This window comes from Phyllobates terribilis, unplaced genomic scaffold, assembly GCF_046119375.1.
Source record: "Phyllobates terribilis strain yellow unplaced genomic scaffold, ASM4611937v1 Scaffold_4__5_contigs__length_816908805, whole genome shotgun sequence".
Taxonomy (NCBI): domain Eukaryota; kingdom Metazoa; phylum Chordata; class Amphibia; order Anura; family Dendrobatidae; genus Phyllobates; species Phyllobates terribilis.
In genome coordinates, this window is record NW_027362764.1 from 290,960,991 (window position 1) to 290,973,593 (window position 12,603).

General features: G+C 43.0%; 1 protein-coding gene across 2 annotated transcripts in view; it reads right to left on the minus strand.

The window, feature by feature from the left end:
• The window catches only part of TRANK1 (tetratricopeptide repeat and ankyrin repeat containing 1), a 101,104-nt gene that overhangs the window by 41,258 nt on the left and 47,243 nt on the right, over positions 1–12,603 (minus strand). For both annotated transcript variants that reach the window (XM_073678297.1, XM_073678296.1), the window contains exons 6-8: positions 4,727–4,810; positions 4,244–4,382; positions 2,394–2,534 (exon numbers count right to left, since the gene is read on the minus strand). In XM_073678297.1, coding sequence (XP_073534398.1) covers positions 2,394–2,534; positions 4,244–4,382; positions 4,727–4,810 — 364 coding nt within the window. The remainder of the gene's footprint in view (positions 1–2,393; positions 2,535–4,243; positions 4,383–4,726; positions 4,811–12,603) is intronic.

Genomic DNA, 12,603 nt, shown 5'->3' on the forward strand with positions numbered 1-12,603 from the left:
ACCCAACCACTTTTCTATTGTACTTCAATTCAAAAGTACATACCGTTCCCGCTCTGCTTTAATCTTCTATGGGGTTTTTTCTGCTTTTGATGACAATTCATTTGAGTCTCCCAACATGCACTGGGTATTCCCAAACTGATCATCATTAGGGAACAGGGGCTATTCTGACTCCCACCGAACAAAGCGTCAACAGGGGGTCACTATGATTGCTTTCCACAGTCTTTCACGGTCGTCTCCTGATGACGTTCTGTTTCAGGAGCGGTGATGGAGAAGTTACAGCAGCTTCTCTCACTTTGCCCTGCATCTTCTGTTCCAGCTGTTTCATTCACTGAAACAAGAGGTCATTAGGAGCAAGTGATAAAAGCAATGTGAGTGCCAGCAACACCACTCCACAGCTTCTGTCACTGCCCTGAAACAAATTGTCATAAGGGAGGGTGATAAAAGCAGGGTGAGCGACAACAGTGCCTCCCCACAGCCTCCATCATCGCCCTGAAACTAATCATCAACAGGCTGCACTGCTGTCACTCACCCTGCCTCTACCACCGCACTGAAACAAATCATCATCAGCAGGCTGCACTGCCTCTACCACCGCACTGAAACAAATCATCATCAGTGAGCTGCACTGCTGTCACTCACACTGCCTCTACCATCGCACTGAAACAAATCATCATCAGCAGGCTGCACTGCCTCTACCACCGCACTGAAACAAATCATCATCAGCAGGCTGCACTGCCTCTACCACCGCACTGAAACAAATCATCATCAGCAGGCTGCACTGCCTCTACCACCGCACTGAAACAAATCATCATCAGCAGGCTGCACTGCCTCTACCACCGCACTGAAACAAATCATCATCAGCAGGCTGCACTGCCTCTACCACCGCACTGAAACAAATCATCATCAGCAGGCTGCACTGCCTCTACCACCGCACTGAAACAAATCATCATCAGCAGGCTGCACTGCCTCTACCACCGCACTGAAACAAATCATCATCAGCAGGCTGCACTGCCTCTACCACCGCACTGAAACAAATCATCATCAGCAGGCTGCACTGCCTCTACCACCGCACTGAAACAAATCATCATCAGCAGGCTGCACTGCCTCTACCACCGCACTGAAACAAATCATCATCAGCAGGCTGCACTGCCTCTACCACCGCACTGAAACAAATCATCATCAACAGGCTGCACTGCCTCTACCACCGCACTGAAACAAATCATCATCAGCAGGCTGCACTGCCTCTACCACCGCACTGAAACAAATCATCATCAGTGAGCTGCACTGCTGTCACTCACACTGCCTCTACCACCGCCCTGAAACAAATCATCATCATCATCAGTGGGCTGCACTGCTGTCACTCACCTTGCCTCTATCACCGCCCCTGATGATGTCACATTTCAGTGAACAAGGCAGCAGGGACAGGAGAAGTGGGGACTGAAGATCCCAGGTGGCAACACAGAAGCTGCAGTCACTTCTGCATCACCACTTCTGAAACAAGCCATCACGTAACGGCTGTGACAGAAGCAGTGGTAAGTGACCACAACACCAGCCCCTGATGACACTTCGTTTCAGAATACCCAAATAGTCATCACAAGGAAAAAAAAAACAGACAGGAAGTTAAAGTAAAGAATGAAGGATATGGAATTTTTTAATTGAAGCATATTATAAAAGTGGTTACATTATTATATTAAATAGTCAGAAATACAGTATGAAATTCATTTAGTTTAGGACAACAGCTTTAAAGGAGACAACTCTATACCAGCGTATGGTTATACTCACCATACTTTGGATTTATCTTATTAGCTATGCCGTGAGTGGTCCTAAAAGCAAAATATAGGGAGTACTGATTTACCCATCTAAAATGCCAAAGTGCAGTTGCTGAGCTAATCCAAGATTTTGAATTAAGTCACTAAAGAGACCAATAAATTTTCAGCTAATCTCTCTTTTTTTTATCTCCCTTGATGGAAGCTAGAGAAAGTGATGTGCATGAAACACTATATTGTTGTACTCATCCACACAGAGCCTAGTGGTGACCACTCCTTCCAAGATACACCAACATATCCTGAACCCACAAATGTGGACAACATCACCTTGTACTGGGTTTATTGGGTATATCTGTATACACTTTTCTGTGATTCGGTTTTCTTTTTGTAGGTTTCAACATTCGTTAAAAATTAGTTTAAGAAAAAATCTACACTGTGCAGCTTCTGGCTAGCTCTGGGTGAATAGTTAGCTCTCCTAGCTTGCAAGGATTTTACTCAGCTGTCAGACAGATCATATCAGTTTCTACTTTTAGACTTTAAGTGTTCACACTAGTAATATTTTTACCTTAATTTCCACAAGACCTGTCCAATCTCCTCTTACAAACATGCATTGTATAGCCAGTTACTTACACTTAGCTGTGTATCCATGTGAACTGGTTGGAAAGGATGCTACCAGATGTAGAACAGTGTTACCATCTCGGTATTTTTTATTGAGGTGTTCCTTCATTTTTGGCTTCATTTTCATGACAAGTTTGAAGAGGCTGTTGTTTGCTTAAATAAAAAAAATGCAATAAATTAAATGTTAAGTGTCATTCGGGAATAAATGTTGTGATTGGTTGGGTATCAGCAATCAGACAATAGGGATCCTGATTCCCTATTATTCCACACTGCAGTCATGATTAAATGGTCACACCCGGGTACTATGGTCCATTCAGTTATATGGGACTGACAGAGACAGCTGAGAGTAGTAGTACTCAGCGAGTCCGATAGGCACTAATTACAATGGTCACGCACACCCATGCTGCATCATTCAATCCAGTATTTTCTTGACATTGTTCTGACCATTTCCATTTCACTGCAGTTGCCACATATACCATGATTAAGTTTCCATAAATAATACAAAATGGGTGTATGTACATCAAATAGACCAGCCCCAATGGAAGATTTTAAAACATTGAAATAAAAATCTATAATTTATAATTCTTTGAAAATTAAGAATGAAACCACCTTTTTGCTGCCCGACTCTCCAGCAGTAGTCGGATCCGAACTTTCGCGTTGTCTTATCCCAGCATGCCAAGTGACTTCTCACAACTCTCCACAGCAGCACATGTAGTCAGAACACAGGATCTCACAGTTTTGACTAAACAAGTGCCGCCTGCAGCAATAAAACTACAGTTACCGTTACCTGTGATAATAACACTACCATTCGTTAACTGTTGTTAGCACTCCTTTAGTCAAAACAGTGAGACCTTTAATTCTGACAGCATGTCAGAGGTGGTGAATGGATGTGAAAAGTCGCCCAGCATGATCGAATCCCACAACCTGGAAGATCAGACCTTACTCCTGCTGGAGAGTCCTGTCATTGAAAGGGTTGTTCAGGTTTGGGTTTAATATGCAGTCACCCTATGTGACTGCAGACTTGTGTATCCTCACAACACGCACACTGCTTACTGTCCGTATTCTCTGGTGCCATCCTCGGGAGCGTGCAAGCCCATGATTTGCATACATGCAGTCACATACCAACCAAATATATATTTATTTATTGCTGTGGGCAGTGGGGGGAGCGGCAGCGGCGGAGGAGCGGGTCACAGGAATTTTTTTTTTGTTTGTTTGTTTTTTTAAAGTCAACATATTTAGAAATACATGTTGTATAATTATTGCAATGTTGCCTACAGATCATTAAAATAAAAAAAATATTTTTGTTAATAGGTAACCATTAATCTATATATGAAATTAAAGCTAAATTGCTAACACATCCTCTTTAACATGCATTAAATCATGAAACGGAAAAATGAGAACAAATTACAGTTAAAGGGCATCTGTCCTCAAGTTTTTGCTATGTACTGTAATCAGAGAGCACCATGAGGTGGGGCTGAGACATTGATTTCAGTGATATGCTGTGGTTTCAATACTATCAGTGTCTTATCAGCAGGAGATTATCACTGCTGGACTAGTTGCCCACATGCCTCCTGGTCAACCATACCCCCTGGCACTAATTAGCAGCTCACTGTCAATAGACAAAGAAAGCTGTGGAGTTAGTGGGGTCAGCTTTCTGAGCTCTGCTACATCTACAGCAAAGAGCAGTCTGATTGCATTACAACTGCTACACCCAGTAAGTGATGAATCACTGGAATCAGGGTCTCTTCCCCTACATCAAAACCTGTTGACAGATTCCCTTTTAAATAATACCCAAGTCCCAGTAATAGGTCCTATCACACACACAACACTCTGAACTACAATCACTAAGTGGTTGCTTCTACCTGATTTCATGCAGAGCTGTATGACAGCATGAAGCGAGTGTTCTCCAATGCTCTCCACATCAGCGCCCATGCTTACAAGCCAAATGACAAGATCATTGATGCGATTTATATTATTGCAAGAAGTGGAATTCACATAAGTCTGAAAAAAATTGGATGACACTTGAAGAAATATAAGTGATAATTCCTCCATTGTTTAATAATTTCTCATAAAAAAATAAATTGGTGCTGCTCAATCGCAAGGGTGTCAAATCCCACGATTAGCTAACGATGAGCCATCAGTTTTTAACAAATGGGAAAAACCCTATAGTAAAAACATAGTACATGGCTGAACAGGAACATACTAATTTGGGCTCAATAAACATTATATATTATTCGAGCTCAGCATTTTATAGCTAAATCAATTAAAGCTTTCCTCAATTTATATTTTGTATCGGAGGTTTTCTCCTCTCCACTTAATACATATATTATTATTACATACTTTACCTCAAAGATGCCCCCTAGTGGTACTTTCAAGTCATTAATGTCTGCTGGCAACTTTGATTGGCACGCCATTAAAAAGATGCAGGACTAGGAAAAGAAAAAAAAAAGAGGTTACACAAAATAATAGTTGTTTTATTTCATATAGTAATATAAGCCTAGATCATTACAACCGATGACATTTTGTAAAGAATTTAACAAAAAATATCTCCAAGTAAAGGTTTTGTGTATTTAACTTCAATAAAGGGAACTTGCCAGGCGATTCATACTGCCTATACCGCGGGCGGCATAAATCAGACCATGCAATTAGAACTGCAGCCAGATATACAGTTAGGTCCAGAAATCTTCGAACAGTGACCGAATCTTTGTGAGTTGTGCTCTACATGCCACTATTTTGGATTTAAAATGACACAGTAAAAAGAGCGCACGGAAGACAACGGTGGTGGATGATCGCAGAATCCTTTCCATGGTGAAGAAAAAACCCTTCACAACATCCACCCAAGTGAAAAACACTCTCCAGGAACAGGAAGTGGGCGTCTCATTGTCTAAGTCTACCATAAAGAGAAGACTTCATGAGAGCAAATTAAGAGGGTTCACCACAAGGTGCAAACCATTAATCAGCCTTAAAAATAGAAAGGCCGGATTAGATTTTGCTAAAGAACATCTAAAGAAGCCAAGCCAGTTCTCGAAAAGCATTCTGTGGACAGATGAAACTAAGATCAACCTGTTCCAGAATGATTGGAAGAAGAAAGTATGGAGAAGGCTTGGAACGGCTCATGATCCAAAGCACAACACATCCTCTGTAAAACATGGTGGAGGCAATGTGATGGGCATGCATGATTTCCAACGGCACTGGTCACTAGTGTTTAGTGATGATGTGAAAGCAACCCAGAAGTTATTTAAGGCAAAAATAATAATAATAATAAAAATAATTTAAGGCAATGAGCATGCCTTTCACATGCTTAAGACAAAACTTAAAAGCAGAAAGACCTTCAAACAAGCAATAACAGAAGTCAGCTGCAGTAAAGGCTGGCAAAGCATCAGAAAGGAGGAAACCCAGCGTTTGGTGATGTCCATGACTTCCAGACTCCAGGCAGTCATTGCCTGCAAAGGATTCTCTAAAGTATTACAAATGAACATTTAATTTAATTTATGGTAAAGATAATTTTTCCAATGACTTTTCAGCCCCTGAAATGAGGAGGCTTTGTAGAAAAATGGTTGCAATTCCTAAACATGTCACTGGATATTTTTATTCAACCCCTTTAATTAAACCTAAAAATCTACTCTTCAATTGCATCTAAGTTGTTTCATTTCAAATCCAAAATAGTGACATGTAGAGCCCAAATCACGGAGATTGTCACTGTCCAAATATTTCTGGACCTAACTGTATGTTCTCACATGTAAAATTTTGTATATTGATTAAAAAATAGAATTAGACTTACCGGTAATTTGATTTCTAAGACCCTCCACGACAGCACACCTGGAGGTAGCCTCCCCATCCTAACTAGGGACAGGAAAACAAGAGGTTGAATAGCCCCTCCCCGCTACAATCCCCAGAGTTTTCAAAGGACCACACAGTATGAATGCTCTAAATATTTATTAACACTAAGGATTTTTCCAATCAAATAAGGAAAGGGCGGGAATTACCCGTGCTGTCGTGGAGGGTCTTAGAAACCGAATTACCGGTAAGTCTAATTCTAATTTTCTCCATCCCCTCCACGACAGCACACCTGGAGTAATACCAAAGAATGAATTTTAGGGAGGGATAACAGCCTGAAGGACTTTCCTTTCAAATGCTAAGTCTCTATTAGATATTACATCTAGTCTATAATTTTAAGCAAAGGTATGGACAGACGACCATGTAGCTACCCTGCAAATCTGCTAGATGGATGCACTAGCTTTTTCCGCCCAGGAGACCGACAAAGCTCTAGTAGAATGAGCTTTCAAGGATTCCGGAGGAGGCAAATCTTGAACTATGTATGCTTCACAAATTGCTTTCTTAATCCAATTTGCTAGCGTATTTTTTGCAATTTTCTTTCCTTTATTTGGGCCTCCATATTGGACAAATAGGTTCTGATCCTTCCTCCAGGTTTCAGTCTCCCTCAAATAGCGGATTATAGTCCTTCTTACATCCAACGTGTGGAATACTTCTTCCTTGTTATTTGATGGATTTTGACAGAATGACGGAAGAATTATGGGCTGAGACATATGAAAATTAGACGACACTTTGGGTAGAAAAGAAGGATCCAACTGGAGGATGATCTTGTCCTCCAAAATGCGTCAATAAGGCTCTCTGATAGACAGGGCTTGGACTTCACTCACTCTTCTGGCGGTAGTCAGAGCTATAAGCAATGCCGCTTTCCAAGACAATTTGTCTATGTGTGCCTCCGCTATTGGCTCGAAAGGATGCATAGTTAGGCCTCTAAGAACTACGTTGAGATCCCAAGGTGGAACTATTTTAGCTCTTGTTGGATTAATCCGAGAACCAGCTATCATGGACCTCTTAATCAATCTGTTTTGGGCCAAATCAGCATCAAAATAGGAATGTAAAGCCGAGACTTGGACCTTCAGTGTGCTTGGTCTTAATCCTTTAGACAGACCGTGCTGTAGGAAATCCAATATTCTGGCCACGTCAGGCCGAAAAGGATCTAATGGACGAGGCTCATACCACAGCTTGAAAGCTTTCCAGATTTTTCCATAGATGGAATTCATGATCGGTTGTCTGCTTTTCTGCAGTGTATGGATCACCTGTACTGAGAAACCTCTGGCTTTTAAGAGGGCGGTCTCAGAAGCCAAGCTGCTAGAGACAAATTCTGAGGGGCCAGATGGAAATTCGGGCCCTGATGCAGTAGATCGTGGATTAGAGGAAGCATCAATGGATTCTCCATTCTTAGACTGCTTAATGTTCCGAACCATGCTCTTTTTGGCCACATTGGAGCTATTAGGATAGTCTTGACCCCTTCCGACCTGATTTTTTGTAAAGTCCTTGGTATTAATGGAATTGGGGGAAAAGCATAAGCGAGCCCGACTTTCCAAGAGTGAGCGAATGCATCTATCCCTGTTGCTGAATCCTCGGGGTCCAAAGAGAAAAAGGCTCTTACTTTTGCGTTCTACTGGTTCGCAAACAGGTCCACATCTGGGTATCCCGACTTTTGAACAATCATCTGAAATATCTTCGAGTTCAGACTCCACTCCCCCCTCAGGTGCAGAGCTGATAAGGACAGTAGATGCTGCTCCGCCCAGTGGAAGATTCTTTCTGAGATCATCTGTAACCATCTTGTACTTCCCGGATGTCTCAAGTGGGCTACAGTTGTCATATTGTCCGAGTAGACTCTGACATGCGACCCCTGAAGCCGAGAATTGGCTGCCCATAGGGTTTCTTCCATAGCTTTCAGTTCTCTTAAGTTCGAGGACTACTCTGCTATTTCTTGCGACCAGACCCCTTGGAAGGCCACATGGGAGACTACTGCTCCCCATCCCCTTTTGCTTGTGTCTGTTTTGATGGATAACAAGGGAAGTTGAATCCAAGCTGAACCTTTCTCCAGATTTCCTGGATAGAGCCACCAATTTGAAGATGCTTTCACCTTCTCTGGCAGATGAATTCTGTTGGAGAGGGAACGTGGAGATCTGTCCCAACAGGAAAGGATGTAGTTTTGAAGGACCCTTGAATGTGCCCGAGCCCAAGGTACCGCCTGAATAGATGAGGTCATAGACCCAAGGACGGACATGGTGAATCTTAATGACACTCCGCTGCGGTTCTTTAGTACATAGACTTTTGACCTCAACTGAATCTGCTTCTCTTTTGGCAAAAAAGAGGCTTGTTGCTGAGAATCCAGAAGAATTCCCAAGAAGGCCTTCCTGGTGAAGGGAATCAGATCTGACTTTTTGTAGTTTATCAACCATCCCAAAGATTCCAGGATCTGGAGGGTCATCTGAAGGTCTCTTTCCAAACTTGAAACCGAGAGAGCCATTACCAAAAACTTGTCTAAATATGGGACGATGCAGATATTCTGTTTCCTTAGATAAACTACTACCTCTGCCATGATCTTTGTAAATAGGCGGGGTGCTGATGAAATGCCGAAGGGGAGTACATTGAATTGAAAGTGAAGTACCTCTCGGTTCTGAGTTACAGCAAATCTGAGAAATTTTCTGTAATCCGGATGAATTGGCACGTGGTAGTAAGCCTCTTTCAGGTCTACTGTTGCCATGACAAATCCTTTCCCAATCAACGGAATCGTGGACTTTATCGACTCCATCTTGAACCTTCTTTATTTCACATATTGGTTGAGATGTTTCAGATTGAGGATTATCCTGTAAGAACCTGAGACCTTCCTTAGCAGAAACACCCGAGAATAGTGTCCCTCTCCTTGTTCCATGCGAGGCACTGGTGAAATGACTCCAGAGTTTTGAAGCTTCTGAAGACCTAACATTAGGAGCCTGTGTAATCTTGGTGATGGTAAAGATGTTACCTCTATCACTCTTGAAGGGTAGATAGTAAAGTCTATTTCTGCTCCTACCGTCACCATGTCCAGTATCTTCCTGTCTGAAGATATCAGCTGCCATTGAGGAAGGAAGCTTGTAATTCTGCCTCCTACCTTCATGGCGTCATTGTCTGTCCTGCCTAGAACCTTGAAAGATATTTCTTCCTCTTCCCCCTTTTGGGTAACTCCAGTGACCAGTTTTACCCTTGCCTCTGTACTGAAAGGTTTGCTGCTGTTGTTGTTGTTGTTGAGGGGGGAGAAATGGTCTCTTTCTGAAACTTCTTGAGTTCTTTGGCTCTGGCAGAGACTTCTTCTTGTCGGATGCTTTCTCCAACAATTCGTCTAGGACCGCCCCAAACATATACTCTCCTTTAAATGGAATGGAATAAAGCTTAGATTTTGATGCCTTGTCCCCACTCCACATCTTCAACCACAGGGCTCTTCTCGTAGAATTCGATAATGCTGCAGGTCTTGCCGCAATCTTGACCGACTCCGCTGAGACATCAGATAGGAATCCAGTGGCCTTCTGCAGCAAAGGAAGAGATGCTAGGAGGTCTTCTCTAGGAGTACCTTTCCAGAGATGTTCCTCTAGTTGCTGGAGCCAGAGGAACATGGAACGAGCTACACAAGTTGAAGCAACATTAGTCTTCAGTGAAGCCACCGATGTTTCCCATGCCTTCCTTAGCAGACTGTCCATCTTCCTATCCATAGGATCTTTGAGCTGTGACGAGTCTTCAAAGGGAAAGGTTGTTTTCTTCGCAACCCTTGCCACCTGTACATCAACCTTCGGGACTTCCATCCAAAGCTTAGCCGCCTTTTCATCTAAAGGGAATCTATCCTTCATTTCTCCTGCCATACTAAGTATTTTTCTCAGGTGACTCCCATTCATCCAAAATAAGACTCTGAATGTTGTCATGCACAGGGAACACTAACTTCTTTTTGGATTTCAGACCCCCAAACATTTCATCCTGTACTGTACGGATTTCCTTCTCCTCTTCCACCTGCATCGTGTCTCTCACATGCGACAACAATTCCTCCATATTCTCGGACGAAAAGTAATATTTCCTATCTTCCTCCTGATCTTCATTTCACTTCACTTAGGACCCCTTCTTCCGGTTCGTCCATAGACCCTAATTCTGAATCAGAGGTCTCCCTAACCATATATTTTCTCCTTTTGGGGGGAGATGGACCTTCAGCTCTGTCTTGTGAAAAGGTCTGTGAGAAGGAGGCTAGGGAAGATTGTATTTCCTGCCGAACCATTCCCCTGACTTCTTCCATAAGGGAAGGCTGTTCTTCCTTCACAATGTTGTCAGTGCATTTCCGGCATAGGGGTTTCTTATGCCCTGAAGCAAGCTTTTTTCTACAGATGGCATATTTGCGAACTGTACAGTCATGGCCAAAAGTATTGAGAATGAGACAAATAGTAATTTTTCCAAAGTTTACTGTTTCATTTTTTGTAATGGCAATTTGCATATACTCCTGAATGTCAGAGTGATCAGCTTAACAGCAATTACTGTACTTGCAAAGTCCATATTTGCCCAGAAAATGAACTTTAACCCCCAAAACACATTTCAACATCATTGCAGTCCTGCCTTAAAAGGAGCAGCTAACATCGTTTTAGTGATTGATCCATTAACACAGGTGTGGGTGTTGATGAGGACAGGGCTGGCGATCAGTCATGATTAAGTAAGAATGACATCACTGGACACTTTAAAAGGAGGCTGGTTCTTGGTATCATTGTTTCTCTTCAGTTAACCATGGTTATCTCTAAAGAAACACGTGCAGCCATCATTGCACTGCACAAAAATGGCCTAACAGGGAAGAGTATCGCAGCTACAAAGATTGCACCTCAGTCAACAATCTATCGCATCATCAAGAACTTCAAGGAGAGAGCTTCCATTGTTGTCAAAAAGGCTCCAGGGCGCCCAAGAAAGACCAGCAAGCGCCAGGACCGTATCTTAAAACTGTTTCAGCTGCGGGATCGGACTACCAGCAGTGCCGAGCTTGCTCAGGAATGGCAGCAGGCTGGTGTGAGTGCTTCTGCACGCACTGTGAGGCGGAGACTCTGAGCAAGGGCTGGTTTCAAGGAGGGCAGCAAAGAAGCCATTTCTCTCCAGAAAAAACATCAGGGACCGACTGATATTCTGCAAAAGGTACAGGGAGTGGACTGCTGAGGACTGGGGCAAAGTCATTTTCTCTGATGAATCCCCTTTTCGATTTTTTGGGACATCTAGAAAACAGCTTATTCGGAGAAGAAGAGGTGAGCGCTACCACCAGTCTTGTCTCATGCCAACTGTAAAGCATCCTGAAACCATTCATGTGTGTGGTTGCTTCTCAGCCAAGGGAATCGGCTTACTCACAGTCTTGCCTAAAAACACAGCCATGAATAAAGAATGGTACCAGAATGTCCTCCAAGAGCAACTTCTCCCAACCGTCCAAGAGCAGTTTGGCGCCCAACAATGCCTTTTCCAGCATGATGGAGCACCTTGCCATAAAGCAAAGGTGATAACTAAATGGCTCATGGAACAAAACAGAGATTTTGGGTCCATGGCCTGGAAACTCCCCAGATCTTAATCCCATTGAGAACTTGTGGTCAATCATCAAGAGACGGGTGGACAAACAAAAACGAACAAATTCTGGCAAAATGCAAGCATTGATTATGCAAGAATGGACTGCTATCAGTCAGGATTTGGTCCAAAAGTTGATTGAGAGCATGCCAGGGAGAATTACAGAGGTCTTGAAGAAGAAGGGGCAACACTGCAAATATTGACTTGCTGCATTAACTCATTCTAACTGTCAATATAACCTATTGGTACTCATAATATGATTGCAATTATATTTCTGTATGTGATATAAACATCAGACAAACACTAATAAAAACCAGAGGCCAGCAGATCATGTGAAAATATAAGTTTGGTGTGATTCTCAAAACTTTTGGCCATGACTGTAGTGCTTTCTCCCACTGTCAGTGCAGGATCCTTGTCTCCCTAAATTAAAAATAAAAAGAGGGAGATTTAAAATATATTTAGGATCCTGCTCAAAAGAGAGTGGGGAATAACCTAGGACCTAGTACTTAATGGGGCCGGGTTAGCGCTGGGCTCTGCAGACGCAGGCTTTGGAACAGCACCCTCCATAGTAGCAGAATATTCTGTCCTACCTTAATGGAGTCTTCTCATCTGGGTCTTTTGTAGGGGAGACTGAGATCCAGCACCAAATTTTCACCGGTGAAAGATCCTCATTTTCAGGGCATACCGCGGCTTCTGTATTTGAATTCCCCGCCGCGGCCCCATGCGTTCCACTGTGGAACGCACAGGAAGTGAGGTCCCGCAGGCCGAAAGCCTGACTTCCGGCACATCCTGCATGCGCGCCGGAACGCCACCATGGAGAACAGAGGAGACTCCG